Source organism: Dasypus novemcinctus, chromosome 5 (assembly GCF_030445035.2).
Source record: "Dasypus novemcinctus isolate mDasNov1 chromosome 5, mDasNov1.1.hap2, whole genome shotgun sequence".
NCBI lineage: Eukaryota > Metazoa > Chordata > Mammalia > Cingulata > Dasypodidae > Dasypus > Dasypus novemcinctus.
Window position 1 is genome coordinate 93,994,907 of NC_080677.1, and position 18,273 is coordinate 94,013,179.

At 37.5% G+C, this 18,273-nt stretch overlaps 1 protein-coding gene across 2 annotated transcripts in view; it reads left to right on the plus strand.

Moving 5' to 3' along the window:
- The window catches only part of CFTR (CF transmembrane conductance regulator), a 199,564-nt gene extending 185,908 nt beyond the window's left edge, over positions 1–13,656 (plus strand). For both annotated transcript variants that reach the window (XM_058297260.2, XM_058297261.2), the window contains exons 25-27: positions 10,679–10,851; positions 11,481–11,586; positions 13,341–13,656. In XM_058297260.2, the coding sequence (XP_058153243.1) occupies positions 10,679–10,851; positions 11,481–11,586; positions 13,341–13,541 (480 nt within the window). In that variant the 3' untranslated portion in view covers positions 13,542–13,656. The remainder of the gene's footprint in view (positions 1–10,678; positions 10,852–11,480; positions 11,587–13,340) is intronic.
- The last annotated feature ends 4,617 nt before the right edge of the window (positions 13,657–18,273 follow it).

Here is an 18,273-nt window from a genome sequence, read left to right on the forward strand (position 1 = left end):
TATTGATTTAAAACTGAAAATTCCTTTTTAAACCTTGATAAAAATTTTGTACTAATTTTATTATCTTGGTTAACTAAGCCCAATCAGAATTAGCATGGAAACATGGCTTAACTCTATTAACCCCCACTAGCCCACAGCTACATTGTCATGTAGACAGCAGGGGGTTTGCAGAGTTGCTGCCAGAACAGTTTCTTTATCTTAGTCAACACTTTAACAGAGAGTTTTCTTACAAGCCTGATTTCACTAACAAGGACTTTATTTAGTATTTTTGCCCGTTTTAAATCTTTCAATAGTTTAAGAGATATTGGTTCAAGATGGAACTCGACACCCCCTTGCAAATTATTTGTATCTGGTGGTATTGCATGTAATGTTACAGGGAAAGCAGATAATAATTGTTTAACATAAGGCAAAGCATTGGCAATATCTGAAAACATTTCTAATTTAGACTTAGTAACAGAAGGCAATTCAGTAGGTGCAGAGGGTTGTACTGGATACACAGAAAATATTTCATTAGGACACTTCACTGAGCTTTTATTGATGAAAGGGCTAATATCAGGATAAGGGAAGAAACCTGATGGTTCCCCATTTGCCTCAAGTTCCTATTCTTGTTCCAATTTACTTTCTTTCATTTCAAATTTACTTATGGGCTTAGAAAATATAGTAATTTCATCTTTCTCTCCTTCTTTAGACTGTAAAGGATCTAAGGCTGCTGCAATTTGTTGTTCTAAAGCCCACACTGACGGGGTATAGTTTTCCTTTTTTAGTATGCTCTAAGTGGCGCCTTCATTACTTGTTTCCACTGTTTAAGATTTAAGAGATTTTTTCCTTGAGACTGAAACCAATAACAGTGTTTTTGTACTAGAGCAAAAAGTTGAAGTAAATTAGCAGTTTTTACTGAGACTCCGACAGTATTTAAAAGAGTTTTCAGTACCTGTGAATATTCTTCCAGCCATCCTGGTTGATTACCCATACCCTGATGCTAGTGGAAAACAGGATTAATTAAAATTCTTACCACTGTGTGGTCAACTCGAGTCACCCTTTGATGGACGCCTCAACCTTTCAGGAAGGTTTTCAGTTCCACGTTCTCGATACTGTCGTGGAAGAATCTCTGCTGCAGTCACTGCTTCGGGCCCCACGTTGGGTGCCAGATGTTGGAGTCACAGACCTGAAGGGTATCAGGAATGAAAGACAAAGAGAGATTGGGATCAGGGGATCTGTGAGCATTGAAGCCCAAGCTCATCAGACAAGTTTATTAATATCAGGGGCTTCTTTATATACCCCAAGCAACCGTGAGAACCAGCAACTATTCTAGCTAACTATTCCCATAACTTCATTAGTGAAAACACAGTGCACAGTGGATAAGATAGTAACTAAAGCCCAAGATGTTCTATTATGTTATTGAAACAAGTATACTCATAAATCTTGTTGCCCGGGTTACTTGAGATATCAAGTCTGGGTTCTGCTGGAATGTTATGTTTCTCAGAGAGATTAGCCACCTACACATATATCTCTAGGGACAGCATGACCCAGTGGTCAGAAAGTAACTTGCTACCATGGAAACAGCATGCCTTTGTTTCCCACAATCGTAACAATGCTGCCCGCACAATTCCCCAAATGGAAGTACAGAGCACACAGATGACAATGCCAGTCCAAGAAATCCTTCATTCCTATCTTGGGCCTTAACCAACCTCCAGTGTAGAACCTATCTTTGCTGATCTGAACTTCATTTTATGAACCCATGAGGCCTGCTGCCAAGTTCCCAGGTCAAGGGTATGGAGACAAAGCCAGTCAAAACAACTCCCTTTCCTCTGTGCCTTAGGCCTACACTTTCACCTTGGCCCTTTGTGCCTTATCACTCTATAAATGAATTAAAGCAAATCTAAGGGAGGGAAAGAGTTCCTGTCTAAGACCTAGAGTTGAGGTGTCTTGTCTGGCTTTACCAGTGGCCTAGACCAAATAGAATCTCACAAGAGACTGAATCCCAAAGTAGAAAAAGGTAAAACAACAACAACAAAACCAGATCCCTGTCACTGTGGTCCCAGTAAATTGGTAGGGTTGTTATAACTTTTAGGACTTGCATGTATCATGGGCCTAGCCCAGTGCCTTGAAAATAATAGATATTAAGTAAATTTTAGCTATTAAAATCGTGTTTTCTTCTGATCTTTAACTGGCCATCCCTTAAATGTTGTCCCACAGAATCCTAATCTTTATCTCGCTTTACTATTCTTCCTGGTAAATTTCATGCATCCCATTGACGCTAATCTGTCTCTGTTGATGACCCAAATCTGCTGGTTCCCAGAGCTCCCTATCTGTTCCTCTGCCTGTTAGACCTCTTGGCATGGATAAGCACCTCATGTCCTTGAGTGACTTTTTCGCCCCACTCCCACACCGGTCCTGTGTCCCTAATCGCAGTGAATGGCATCACTATCCTCCATTTGTTCAAAGCCGACACCGGGTACTTATCCTTAACTCCCAGTATTTCCATCAGCTCCCATTTATCAAGCCTCATCAATTCTACTTCCTACAAATATCTAAAATGCATTTACTTTTCTCCATCCCCACCTGACCCCACTACTATCTCTCATATGGATTTCTGAAGCAGGTTCCTAGCTGGTTTGCTTCGTTGACTCCCTACAATCAATTCTGCCCTTTGACTTTTATAAACCATAAATCTGATCACTTGTTTCCCACCTTCTCATGGTCCCTTACTGCCCTTGAGACAAAGTCCACATTCCTTCATGTGGCTTACAAGCTCCTTCATGATTTGTCTCTGCCTACCTCTCGAAACTCACTTTCCTATCCCTACCACTTCCCATAATTCGGCCATACTAATTTTTTTAAAAAATTATTTCCATAAAGCACCATGTGCTCTCTGTTCTCCAGAGGCTTTTCAGATGCTGTTCTCTGTACCTGGGAAACTTTCCTCTACCCTTCATTACCTGCTGCTCTTCATCATTCAGGTCTCTCCTAAGATGGCAATTCTCCCAGTAAAATTTCCCTGATTCACCAGGGCTGAGGGAGAAACCATACTTCTCCCTATACTTCTACCTCTTTTATAGGATTTCTCAATGCATAGTGAGACCTCTTAACTTGCCCATGCTCCCTACTGGATAAGGACAGGGGTCATGTTATGATTTTCCATTGCCTAGGAAAAAGTGTTGGGCACATGGATAATTTTCAATAAATATTGATTGAATGAATGAATGGCCCTTTCATGGACAAAGTATTTTCATATGTAGTATATCATTGCAACAACATAGTGATTACTACATAACAGGTATTACCATCCCCATTTAATATAAAGCTATAGAGCCTCAAAAAGTCTTAATAACTTGGTTAGGATGCTGGTGGATGAAAGAATAGAGCAGCTTTCCTGACTTCTGGCTCACAGAATATTTCAACAAAGCATGCCATCTCACTGTTATTCATAATCTAAGTACCACATCTATTGATTTTAGAATGAAGGCTTTTTTGGCAATTATTAGCTTTTTAGATTACTTATAAAATAGTTTCCTTCCTCACACACACATCAGTTGATAGGTAAGGTGTTCTATAGAGCAAGCTAAATAGCAGAAATGTAGCCTTTTAAATTGAAAATGTGCTCTGGAAAACCTTGCAGATTAGGAAAAGCAGTGTCAAAAGGAGTTGATTGTATCTGTTTTTATATTAGTAACTGCCCACTAATCAATTATTCAGTCCAACCACAATCCCCTTTTCTAATTGTTTCATGCTTCCTTGTTGCAACAGCAAATTTTTATCCATAATAACATTCCAAAATGCAGCAATAGCGAAACTCAACAGTTGGAAGAAAATACCTGATATTTTACAGACTCATACTTTTTTTCAGGTCGATATGCTGCAAAACAAAATTGTTTCTTGAAAACTAGCAATTTGGGAATTACATTCAATGTATTAGCTCAACAGAAGAAAGCTAACAAATTATTTTGTCCTAAAAAAAGGAATTCTTCATATGCACAAAATACTGATGCTTTTATTTTAATAAATGCTTGGTTGGAATGAAAACAATGAGCAAAGTTTTGATTCCAGTAATTTTTTAAAAACTTTTTATTTTGAAAGAATTTTGAACTTACAGGAGTGTTGCAAAATAATACAAACTGCATACAGAGAACTCTAACATACCCCCACCCACATACCCTGGTCCAACAACTTTTAACATTTTGCCACATTTACATATTGTTCTATCCATCCATCATTCATCTGTCTGTCTGCTTGCCAATCTATTTTATAAACATTTGAGAGTAGACTGTAGACATTTTGCTTCTTAAACACTAAATAATTCCATGTACACTAAGAACAAGGATGGTCACTAATGTAACCACCTTAGGTATAGTTATCAAGTTCAAGAAATTTAGCATTGATGTAAAACTTTACTCCAATTATTATTTGTTAATTTGTTCTCATTAGAGAAGTTGTGGGTTGTATTGGTCAGCAAAAGGGGTGCTGATACAAAGTACCAGAACTCTGTTGACTTATATAGAGGGTATTTATTTGGGGTAGAAACTTAAAGTTACACATTCCTAAAAAGTCCATCTCAAGGATGCTTTCTCACCAAAGTCTTTTGCCACGTGTTGAAGCAAGATGGCGGGCCATCTCTGCCTGGTCTCTCCTTTCTTCTTCCTCTTAAGGCTTCAGGGTCTCAGCTTCTTCCTTTCTCAGCTGTAGGCTGGCATAGGGCTAGTCAGTCTCCCTGGGGCTCATTTCTTTCTGGGCTCAGCTGCTGTAGTCTTTCCACAAGGTCAGCGGTAGACTATCAGGCTCATCTCTTTTCTCAGGCCGTGTCTATGGAGCGCTCTCTCCTCCTGAGTATCTGCTTGTGTGTGTCTACTTCCTTGTCTGTTCTATCAAGTCAAGGGGGCTGGGACTCCATACTGAGTTGCACTGTAATGATATGATTGGATCAAAGCCCTAATCTTAACATAATTTAATCAGACTTCTCAGCTGAATCTAATACAATCAAAGGGTTATTATGCCCGAAGAACCAATTCATTTACAAGCATAATCTATATTTCATTTTAGAATTCATAAATAATATCAAAATGCTTTATGGGTTTACAGAATAATCATGCATAAAATACAGGATTCCTATATACCCACCCCACCACCAACACCTTGCATTGGTGTGGAACATTTGTTACAATTGCACTGTTTGTAATTGTACTACTTTAAAAAACAACCATTCTTTACCTTTGTTACAATTGATGAAAGATTGTTAAAATAGTACTATTAACTATTTTGCATAGTTTACTTTAGGTGTATTTTTCTACATACCACCCTATTATTAACACTTTGTATCAGTTTCATGCATTTGCTATAATTAATGAAAGAATGTTCTTACACCTTCACTATTTATTATTTACTATAATCCATCATCAACAAAAGGATTCACTGTGTTCTACAGTGTTACGTCTTATCTTTTAACTTTTATTCTAACATATATGACCTGAAGTTTCCCCCTTTTAACTATATTTACCTATGTAATTCAGTGCTGTTAATCAAGGTCATAATAATGTGCTACTATCACCACCATTCATTTCCAAACCTTTACAATCAACCTAAGTAGAAATTTTGTAGAAATTAAGCAGCAACTCCCCATTCTCTGTTCCCAGTCTATCTCTAGGTTACCTAGATTACCTACATTCTATATGCTAACTCAGTGAGTTTGCTTATTAAAGTTAGGTCATATCAATGAGATCATACAATATTTATCTTTTGTGTCTGGCTTTTTTCACTCTAATCTTTATTATTTCTTTTCATCTGCTTGCTTTGGGATAAGTTTGCTGTTCTTTTAATAGTTCCATCAAGTTTGCAGTTAAGTCTTTGATTTTAGCTCTTTCTCCTTTTTTAATGTAAGTGCTTAGGGCATTAAATTTCCCTCTCAGCCCTGCCTTTGCTGCATCCCATGAGTTTTGATATGTTGTGTTCTTATTTTCTTTCACCTCAAGATATTTGCTGATTTCCTTTGCAATTTCTTCCTTCACCCACTGATTGTGTAAGAGTGTGTTGTTTAGCTTCCATGTAGTCGTGCATGTTCTGGTTCACCACTTGTTGATTTCCAGCTTCATCCCATTGTAGTCAGGGCAATTGCTTTGTATAATTTAAGTCTTAAAATTTATTGAGACTTGTTTTGTGACCTTTGTTTTCTATCTTGCAGAATAATCCCTGTGCCTTGAAAAGAATGTCACTACTGCTCTTTAGGGTGGAATGGTCTATTTATGTCTGTTAAGGCTAGTTCTTTTATCAGATTATTCAAGTTCTCTCTTTCCTTATTGATCTTCTCTCTAGATACTCTAATCGTTGATGAGAATGATATATTGAAGTCTCCAATAATTATTGTAAAGTTGTCTATTTCTCCCATCAGGTTTGCTAGTGTTTGCTTCATGTAATTTGGGACACCATAGTTAGGTGCATAAGTATTTATGATTGTTATTTCTTCTTGGTGGATTGATCCTTGTATTAATACATACTGTCCTTCTTTGTCTCTTATAACAGCTTTTGATTTAAAGTTTCTTTTGCCTAATATAGTATAGCAATCCCAGCTCTTTTTTGTTGTTGTTATTATTTGCATGGAATATCTTTTTCCAGCCTTTCACTTTCAACCTATTTGTGTCTTTGGGTCTAAGGTGAGTCTCTTCTAAATGATATCATTGGGTCAGGCCTTTTTAGCCATTCTCCCAATGTGTATCTTTTGATTTGGGAGTTTAATTCATTAACATTCAGTGTTATTATTGTAAAGGCAGTACTTATTTCAGCCATTTTTCCTTTGGTTTTTATATGTCATCTCTTTTTTCATCTCTCTTTTCCTGTACTGCAATCTCCTTTTCTGTATAGTTGATCTTTTATGATGTATCTGACTAATTCCTTTCTCATTTGTTTCTGTATATATATTTTAAAACAAATAAATTTTATTGATACATATTAATAAAACATAAATCCATCCAAAGTGTACAAATACCCTCAGGTTTATAATACACAGCCTACATCTATAAACTTCTAATTTGAAAAGATACAATCTTAGCATACATGCTCTCTGTTCCCATCCATGTCCCTCTGTTTCCCATCTTTATGCTGTTTTTTGTCCCACTTTACCACTTTATATTAGGCATGTTCTTTATCAGGAATATGTCTTTTTCTTGTTCAACTGTATTCTAACTCTTATAGGTATTTAAAAGTAGAGTTAGGTATTGAGGACTCCGTACTATTGGGTTTTGCATTTACCCATTAGTTACCCTTACTGATAATCTTCATTTCTTCACACTACTCCAGACCACACTCTCCTGTCTTTTCCTTTCAACCTGAAGAACTTCCTTCAGTTAATCCTATAAGGGAGGTCTCTTGTTGATGAACTCTCCTTGTTTATCTGTTAATGTTTTAAACTCTTCCTCATTTGCTGGATAAAGAAATTTTGGCTGCAGTTTTTCTCTTTCACTACCTTAAATATATCATACTTGCCTCCATGGTTTCTGATAAGAAATTGGCCTTTAGTATCATTGAGGATTCCTTGGATGTGACCAATTGCTTTTCTCTTGTTGCTTTTAGAATTTTGTCTTTATTTTTGGCATTTATCATTCTGATTTATGTATCTCCCAGTAGGACTATTAATATTTTCTGTTTGGAGTATGTTGCCTTGCTTGAATATGAACATTTATGTATTCATAAGAGTTGGGAAATTTGTAGCCATTATTTCCTCACATATTCTTTCTGGCCCTTGTCCTTTCTCTTCTCTTGGATACCCATGATATATATGTTTATGCATTTTTTGCTGTCACTTAAAATCCTTGAGACACTTCTCAATTTTTTCCCTGTTATTCTTCTGACTGTATGATTTTGATTGTCCTGTCTATTCGTTCCCTAATTCTTTTTCCTGCCTGTTCATATCTGCTGTTGTATGTCTCTAGTGTATTTTTTAATCTCTACTATTGTGCCTTTCATCCCCATAATTTCTGTTGTTTCTTTTTATACTTTCAAATAATTCCTTTTGCTCACACAGTGCTTCTTTCTTTATTTAATTTTATTTTTTTAGAAAGTCACCTTATTTTTTTTCTCCCCTACCCTGCAGTTTTTGCTGTCTGTGTCCATTCATTGTGTGATCTTCTATATCTATTTCTCTTTTTGTCTTCTTATCTTTCTCCTCTAGGATTCACCGGGATATGATCCTGGGAACCTCTCATGTGGAGAGAGGTTCCCTGTCAATCACAACACCTCAGTTCCTGGTCTCTGCTGTGCTTCACCTTGACTCTCCCCTTCGTCACTCTTTTGTGTCATCATCTTGCTCCATAACTCACTTGTGTGGGTACTGACTCACCACACTGGTACTGGACTCATCACGTGGGCACTGGCTCACTATGTGGGCACTCACACGGGCACTCAGCTCACCACATGGGCACTCATGCAGGCACTTGGCTCACTGTGTGGGCACTGGCTTACTGCCGAGGCACTTGGCTCACCACATGGGCACTCACGTGGGCACTCAGCTCCCCTTGTGGGCACTCATACTGGCACTCAGCACACTTTGTGGGCACTCAGCTCACCACATGGGCACTCAGCTCACTGCACAGGTACCCACAAGGGTACTTGGCTCAATGTGCAGGCACTCGGCTTACCACGTGGGCACTTGGCTCACCGTGTGGGGTCCTCGGCTCACCACATGGGCACTGGCTCACTGTGCAGGCACACCTTTTCTTCTTCTTTCGGCCCCAGGGGTCAAACCCGGGTCCTCCCATATGGTAGGTGGAGGCCTTATCTCTTGAGCCACATCTGCTTCCCACATTGCTTCTTAATATCCTTTATTTCTTTACGCATATTTTCCTTCATCTCCTTAAATTAGTTTAGGAAATTTGTTTGAACTTCTTTGATTAGTTGCTCTAAATTCTGTGTCTTTTTTAAAATTTTAATTTGTTTTCTATAGCCCTGTTATAGCTCTTTGACAGTTATTTCCCACTTATTTTTCTCTACCTGTACCTTGGGCTCCTTCAAGACAGGGCTAGTGTAAATCAAACTTGAACCCCCAGTTCTGCCATGGTACCTAGAGTTTAATAAACTCTCAGTAAGTGTCAGTGAAAGGAATATATGACTAAGCAGTCATTTACATCCAAACAATTGGTAGACAAGTTTAAAAGATTCTTATAGCACATATAGTTGCTAATAACTTTGTAAACTTTCAATAATAATTGCTAGCCTATCTTCTTTTCCATATATTCTCCAAAGCCTATCACAATATCTGGCAAAAAACAGGCTATATGATAAATTTGTTAAATGTTTACTGACCTCTAAATTTAGAGATTTTCTAATTTATTTTGATCTTTCTCTAGAAAATATGACCTCAGAAATTTTTCATTAAACTTTATAGTGGGTAGAAAGTGAGCTTGAAATGTTGCAAAAATACTCCCTAGAATGGTCTCCCTCATTAACTGTCATTTATATTTTACATTCTGTTCCCCAAATAATGACTGCTCTAAATATTTAGGTTTTAAATTATTTACTTGTAGTATAGAGCTTCATCTAGGGAAAATACACACAATTTGCTCATCTCTTTATCACAGAAAAGTTCAGTCTGTAACACAATAATGGAGCTTTCCTAGCCCTAGATGCCAATGCATCTTTACAGCTTCTAGTAATTTGTCACTATTTCAAATTAATATTTTTTAAAGATTTATTATTTATTTATTTATTTCCCATGCCCACCTATCCAGTTGTCTGCTCTCTGTGTCCATTGGCTGTGTGTTCTTCTGTGTCCACTTATATTCTTGTCAGCAGCACCAGGAATCTATATCTCTTTTTTGTTGCATCATCTTGCTGTGTCAGTTCTCCGTGTGTGGCGCCACCGTTGGCGGGCTGCACTTTTTTCCCGCTGGGTGGCTCTCCTTACGGGGTCCACTCCTTCCATGTGGGACTCCCCTATGCAGGGGACACTCATGCGTGGCACGGCACTCCTTGCGTGCGTCAGCACTGCATGTGGGCCAGCTCATCACACGGGTCAGAAAGCCCTGGGTTTTAACCCTGGACCTCCCATGTGGTAGGCAGATGCTCTATCTGTTGAGCCAAATCTGCTTCCCTCAAATTAATTTTTTTACTTCATAGTTTTCCTCAATTTTCTTGCAATTATTTTTAATGAATTGGAGAAGTAGATGGCAAGGTGCCATATGTAGCTTTAAAAAGCTCCCCAGTTAATTCTTTTATGCTACCTTCCATCCTCCATTCTGTCTTTGAGTAAAGTCAGAAGGAAGCATGAAAGAATCTTTCATGATATGAATGAATAACTCCATTCTATACATGTTATCTATTAAATCATGTATTCAATTTGTGTTTAATTATTTTCATATGTCTTTATAAACCCTGAGCCTTGTAGGGGCCATGCATCATTTATCATTTACTCAATACCTGTTAGGATGCCTGGCTCATAATAGACACTCACTGAAACTTTCCCGAGTGAAGAACAAAACTGAAATAGTCATGGAATAATCCTTGAGTGTTGCCAAGATTATAATTAGATTTTTGCTCAATTAAACCCAAATAGTGGAAGAGGAAGAGAGGTTGATATGAAATGTAAGCTTTCAGAACTCATGTGTTTATTTTTAGATTTTCGGCATCTTGAGTGCTTTTAAGCCCATGGAATCTTAAGTACCCTCTTTAAGCACATTTTCCTCTTTCTCTTTTGCAGGTTGGACTTAGGTCTGTAATAGAACAGTTTCCTGGGAAGCTTGATTTTGTCCTTGTGGATGGGGGTTATGTTCTAAGCCATGGTCACAAACAGTTGATGTGCTTGGCCAGATCTGTTCTTAGTAAAGCAAAGATCTTGCTGCTAGATGAACCCAGTGCTCATTTGGATCCAATGTAAGTTACAGAATTCCTGCTATTTAATAACACAGTGAGGACTGAATTATTGAGGCCTTGTTCATGTTGACACATATTTCTATTAGTTTGTCATGGCTGCAAGTGGAGGACCTACCTTTAGATATGAAACAATTGCCCAGTGGAAAAGTCACTATTTGACATGAGCACAATTGCTTAATTCCTAGAATAACAGCCTTGTGTTCAATTCTGGGACTAGTTTTGGAATTTTGTAAAAATTCTTCCCCCTTGTCAACATGTGATGAAATAGTTAGTTGCATAGGCATAATCTGATCTGTATGGTTTTCCTTTATATTCCATTTATAGCATATGAAATATTTATAGCACAAAATAGAGAACTACTAGAGCTTCCACATAATGAAAAATATACTCATCTGTGAAAATTTCCTCAAAATATTTGTCCTATTCAGTTTTATGGCAACTTAGAATCTACATCATTGTTGGAAAGCTGGTTGTGACTTAACGCTTTATTCTCATTGTGTTAAAAGTATTTAAAGAAAGAGAAGCAATGTGAAGAGCCAAATTGACACAGGAACAGGCACGTTTTCAAGGATAAAGGCAGATTACTGATAATCTGTGATGCTACACATGGTGTTTTCTTTCTTTTCCAGAACTTACCAAATCATTCGAAGAACGCTAAAACAAGCATTTGCTGATTGCACAGTAATCCTCTGTGAGCACAGGATAGAAGCAATGTTGGAATGTCAACGATTTTTGGTGAGTATTTATTATTTACTTAGGATTTGATTTCTTATTTAATTCTTGATAACAATCGCATATGTGGCAGTTCCTGAAATTGTTACAAAGTACAAATTCTTCCTTGAAGCTTGTCATACTGTCACACAGCTTTACTCAAAATAACTGCCCAAGTTTCTCACTTTGATCTGTGTTATGAGGTTATGTTGGAATTCAGTAAATCTAAAATGGCAGCATACTATTAAGTTATATCAATGAATTGGAATATTTATGCTTTTTAAGCCCTAATCTAGGGACCAAGACATAAGAAAAACTACCATGTCTGAAAAAGTCCTTCTGATGTTTTCAATAACTAATCTCCCTTGAATGGGGTCCAGGACAGACCTGGATTGTCCTGCTATCTGATTTATGGCTTTACTACAGTAGTTGAAAGGCTCATTTCATTGTTCTATTCATTATTTGGAGCTCAGGTTAGTGCCTCTCCCAACCACCTTCTAATTGTGCTTTCGAAACTGTCAGATTCCTTCAAGAGATGTTTACACATTCCCTCTGGTTTAGTCACAAGGAAGTTCTGAGGATGATCCATCATGTCATTTCTGTTAAGTCTTTTGAGCCTCCTGGAAGAAAATAATTCCTTACTGAAGGATTGTTATGACTATTATTATTACTATGCTTCGAGTGACAAATTGGAGGGGGGGGCAGACTTACAACCTTAGGTATAAGCCTTCCTATCCTCTGGCCTTGGCTTTGTTCAACTTTATCTTGTGAAGGTGGCATATTGAATCAGCAGTCCTGACCTATTTGGAATTTTTAAGCTTCAGCTCCACTGTTGAAGAGGTTCATATCTTTGTTATGCTGTAAACTTACACTGAATTTTAAGGTAATATGTAAAGGGTCTGTTTTAATTTGCTACAGGCTGCCAAGGCACTATACCAGAAATGGGTTGGCATTTATCCATTATAAATAGGATAAAAGCTGACAGTCCTGAGACTGTGGAAATTCCAAACAAAGGTATCAGCAGAGATGCTATATAGCCACATTTCAGCTGAAGAAGATCAGGCACGTGGTGGTGTCATCTAAAGATACTTTCTCTCGAAGCTCAGCTGTGGTTGATCAAACACATGGCAGAGCATAATGACAGCCTGCTCTTCTCTCCCCTCTCCTCTGGGACTGTTTCTTTCAGCTTTAAGTTTCTTTGTGGGCATTGCCTCTTGGGATCCTCTTTCCATGTCTCAGTGCTCCACTGATTCCAGCCTCTGGCCTCCAGGACCTCTCCTGTCTCTTGAGGATTTTTGCTGTGTATGTGGCCCTTTTTCAACTTCATTTATAAAGGACTCCAGTAAGACGATTAAGATCCACCCTGAAAGAGGTGGGTCACATCTCAGGTTAAGATCCTACTTAAAATAGGTCCACACCCACAGAAATGGATTACCTTCAAAAACATTCTTTTCTGGGGTCCCTACAGATTCGAACCAGCACAAGGCCTAATATGAATCATTCTTATTTTCAAAGTGTTCTGAATTCCTCTAAAGTTCATTGCCCAGTACCATACTAATTTTTTTAAAAAAATTCTTCCTACTCCTAAGTAGCATCTCCTTAAAGCATGAGGACTCCACAGTTAAATGTATTATTCCTGACAGTTCAAATGCAAGTCTCTGGACACTGTGCTTTCCCTTTGGCTTTATCTTCCTTTGAGCCTATGCCAGTGTCTGTCCCTGCTCTGGCCTGCCCAGCTTTCTGTCCAAGATCTCGCTAATGGCCCCTTACTTACCTAGGTCATAGAGGAGAACAAAGTGCGGCAGTACGATTCCATCCAGAGGCTGCTGAGCGAGAAGAGCCTCTTCCGGCAGGCTATCAGCCCCTCAGACCGTGTGAAGCTCTTCCCCCACCAGAACTCTGGCAAGCACAAGTCTCGATCCAAAATCACAGCTCTAAAGGAGGAGACAGAAGAAGAGGTGCAAGACACAAGACTTTAGAGAGCAGTACAAGGGTTTGCCACTGGAGATATAGAGTTGGAGGAGGAAACAGTTGTCTCTGCCTCAGAAAACAAGGAAGAATAATGTTTTTTAGAAAAAGAAAAAATTTAGTTAGAGGAATTAATGATGTTGAAATGGATCTGGATAAATGGCTTCCTGGCAGTAGTCAGACTGTGTGAAAGGTACTTCAAATCTACCACTTATATTTTTTTTAAGCCAGATTTCCCTGAAGACACTTTCCATTTGGTAGTAGTTGGAAAAGTGACTATAAATGTCAACCAGCTTGATGGTTTAGTGAAACTTGTAAATTTGTATTTTTGGAGAACTGAAATCATGCTATTTAGAGATAGGATTAGAAAATGATAACTGGAAAATAAATAAACCATTAACTAAACCAGTATAGTGGTTTACTTAACTTTATATCCCCTTTTTTCACCCCTCCCTCCAAGATATTTAGAAACACAATTTCATTGTCTGTTAGGTATCATAATACTATTTAAGTGTCACAAGGCAACCCATCAAAATGTGCCCCATTTAATATTTAAGGACAGTGAGAAAAGAGAGTGCCCTGATCCTTGAATTCAGGATTAGCATCATCCAGGTCTACTAAAAATCCAAATAATTCAGATAATCAGAACACAACCCATATCAGAAAGGGAGCTGTCATGGTCCCAAGCAGGAAACAGAAGATGTAGAAGTTGATGTTCCTTTCCCCAGACTCAAGAAAGAAACAAGCCCTATAGACATTTGAACAAAAGGATGGCTGGAGAAGTGCTTTAGTGCAGATTTGTACAAGAAAACCTTAACACCCAAGCTCCAGTTAAAGAGTGTCCAGCACTTAGGCCATGGGGCGCTGCAGATAGCCACACATGGAAACCGAGGACCTAGATCTGTACGGGGATGAGTGTTTTGGGGCCACCTATTTGTGTTTTATATTCTCTACACTGAGTGGGAAAGAGAGTGGGAGACACACTGAAGAGGAGTCTATAATGAATTCACTTTATATGCTTCTGTTTCATAATTTTGAGATGAAAATGAAATTTTCTCTAGGAAATATTTATTTTAATAATGCTTCAAACTCATATGTAACAATGCTGTATTTTAAGAATGATTATAGTCTGAATTATATTTGTATAAAAGAATTTTTATATTTGTTTTGACTTTTTATGGCACTAGTTATTTTTACAATATTATTTTATGTTAAGTGGGGGTGGGGAGGGTGGGAGGGAACCCTAGAGCAATATTGACCAGGTACCAAGAATCACCTTTATGATGGGAAGAGAAGCATTAGCATGATGCAGATGTTACACACAGCTGTATAATTTTTGGACAGCATAATACAGTTCTGAAGAAGACGTTACCATAGAATCTTGACTGCTTCTATTAAAGACACACTGCTTTCCCAACTTTCAAACTAACCCTTAAGAAGATTGCATTCTATTTATTACTGGATGAAAATATCAATAAATTCATATATTTGTGTGAAAATTGCCTGTTTTTCTGATGTGTTCATTAATCATGTCTCTTCAGTCTCTTATTACCATCACCAAGGCTTATGGAACATAAAACATGAATCTTTTAGATATAGACCCTTGAGAATCATACATGACTTAAGACACTTTTGAGGCTATATTTTTTCTAAATGGAGTCTTATGACACACAAGGTATATATTCTTAAGTGTGCATTTATTTATTTGAAAGCTTACTCAAATAACAGCAGCTATTTGACAGCTTTTCGTAAGTGAACAAATGTCATCAAGGAAAAGACCACTTCTACATTGGATGGCTTTTCTTTTTTCAAATCCCTGTTTTTGACTGCTGAGATTTTATTTCTTCCTAGCATTTCTTCCTTGCAGTGCTTCTTCATAAAAGGCACAGGTCCTGGCACATTGCAGGACTGCAGATGACTAAGCCCTGGGCTCTCTAATTAATTCTGTGTTACCTTGTGTGGAGAGGTTTGTTTTCACATGTGACCCCAAGAGGGCAACCTCATAGCAAGCTGTATCCCAGTTCATTTTGAGTCAAAAAAAAGAACTTCACAAAACTGGGAGAAGTCACATATAAACTAAATGGAACAATAAAATCCTAATTCTAGAAGTCCACTTAAGAAGCAAAAAACAAAAAGTAATGCAACCTCTGGTATTCATCCCATTGCCTAGCTTTTCCTCGTACCAGATTTTCTTCTCTCTTTCCCCATTAAAAAAAATTATTTCTGTTTCAAACTTCCTAATTTTACCTATTTATCTTCTATATGTAAGTCTTGAGATTTGAGTTTAATTCATCTTAGTCTATGCCCACTCTCACCTGACCAATTTTTTTTTTCGTTTATTTCTCAGCCCTTTTATTTTGTTCTTCCTCATTAAGAGAAAAAAAAAGCAAAAGCCTGAAACAAGTACATTTCCTTCCAGTAACTGGGGACTTTCAGGGTTGGGAAATCACTACCTATCAGAGTAAAAGGCTAGTAAAACCCCCAAAGCAAATATTTTAGTAGCTTGCTAAAGAACCTCAAATACTATGCTATAAGGCAATTTAGAATGAGGTTTAAAGAGCTCAATATGAAAACCTGTTTGACCTGTTAAGAAAGTTGTGAACAATCACAATTCTCTATTGAAAGATACAGTGATAAACCTACAAATGCAAGACAAATATATTGGGGCATGAGAACTCCAGATCAATACAGGAATTGTAAGCTGCTCTCAGCATGCAGAGCTGAAGAGACCCAAATCACTATCTGTCTTTTGACAGGGAACTAGGGAATCGATATCTGTGTACTTTCTCAGAAAAGGGAGAATTCTTGGCAGAAGTATGGCCTTTATCCTTAATTTGTTATAGCATACTCACTTGCTTTCTAATAACTCAAGTTTCTCTAGCCATAAAAAGATGGTCAAAAATAATTGTTTCAATAATATGATAAAGCTGGCCTTTAATTTCACAAAGAAAAATGAATTAATGCATCAATAATGCTAAAAACTATATCAACAGCTGTGACACAATTAGGAATACATGTTCCATTCATCAAAGAGCTAACCTTTTACAAAAAGTATAGATCAACCTCCAAGAACTGCCCCCTCGTGGAGATTTGGTGCTATCGTTAGGATAGCCAATTTCTCCAAAGGAACACATATGCCAATGACCAAAATGAGTTCAGATCCTCCCATACAAACTTAAATGAATCTCCAAGATATTTTCTCTTGATGGGGATTGAATCATGTCCGCAACAAAGGCATGTTAAAGTCCTAACCCCCAGACCTATAGATGTGAGCCCATATGTAAATAGGATCTTTGAAGATGTTATTAATAAAGGTAAAGCCAGACTGAATCAGGGTGCGCTTTAATCGAATGTGACTGGAGTCCTTATAAGAATTTGAAACAGAGTCAGGAGCAGGAGACAATGGACAGGCGGCTATGTGAAAGAAGTCAGAGATTGAGTTATGGACTGCCAGCAAGCCACCACCAGAGATCTTTGTCAAACTTAAGTAAAAACATATCAATATCCTGCACTTCTTGGAAGCTCACACCTTGGGAGCTCACACCTTGAACCAAACAAGGTTGTTGGGCTATTTGAGCCACGGAAATAGTCTTAAACATTCCAGGTGAGCCAGGATGGCTATTACATTCTTTCATGTTTTCTGGTCAGTTAAAAAAATTATCATTGGAACTTTCAAATATATACAAAAGAACACATATAATAAACCCCATGTCCCTGTCACTGAGCTTCAATAATTGCCAACTCATGTCCCATCCTATTTCATCCCTATATTCCCTCGCACTTCCTCCTCTCCTATATTATTTTGAGCAAACACCAGATTTCAATTAATTTCAGTTGTATGAGTGTCTAAAATACATGGACTCTCTCTCTCTCTTTATATATATATATAAACATAGCCACAGTACCATTGCCATAACTTTAAAAATAAAGTCCTCAATATCATCAGATATCCACTCAGTTTACAAATATCATTGTCTCTTTGTTTTTTTTCAAATATAGGCAGTCTTTACTTTGCAAGGTAGTGAAGGATGGCCGAAAAAAGAACAAGTAAATTGAAACTATGCAGAATTATCTTAATGGGAAAATTTACAATTGTTCCATGAACTTTAGAAATAAATTGGTCAAAAAATTAAAAGCTCTTATTGCTGGTTATAGGGAAACATATAGGGAAATGAAAAAAATAGTAAAACTTATGTTTAGTTAGTACACTGGAATGTAAAAAACATTCGAAATATTGAGAATTAAAGGGGTAATTTCTTGTAAAATACTCATTGAGTTGTTTGAATACTGCTTTCCTTCTCATCCTGATATTTAGAATATAAAGAAAGCATCTTTTCTATGCCTTGGAGAGTAGTGATACTCCTTTCTAAGTTTTGCTCAGCTTCCAACATTTTATCCTTTGTGCCTTCAACAGTGTGATAGCTTCAAGAATTCTTTTAATGTGAAGATTTTTTGCTGATGTCAGTTCCTCTGAGATATCTTCATCCTTTTCCTCACAACCAGATTCCTTGTTTACGTTGATCAGTTTACCTTCATTCAGTTCCTTTGATTGTACTAGAGTGCCTCCAACAGCTTCAATGTCAAGATTCCCAAGCTCAGCTATTTCTTCTCTCTGTAACTTCTGAAATAGTCAGAGAATGTTGTGCAACTAGTATGTATACAAAAGAGCACAAGTCAACTCTTCAACGTACATGTGTGGAACAGTCATGACTTTTCCTAGGACATTTTGAATTAAACTAGGAA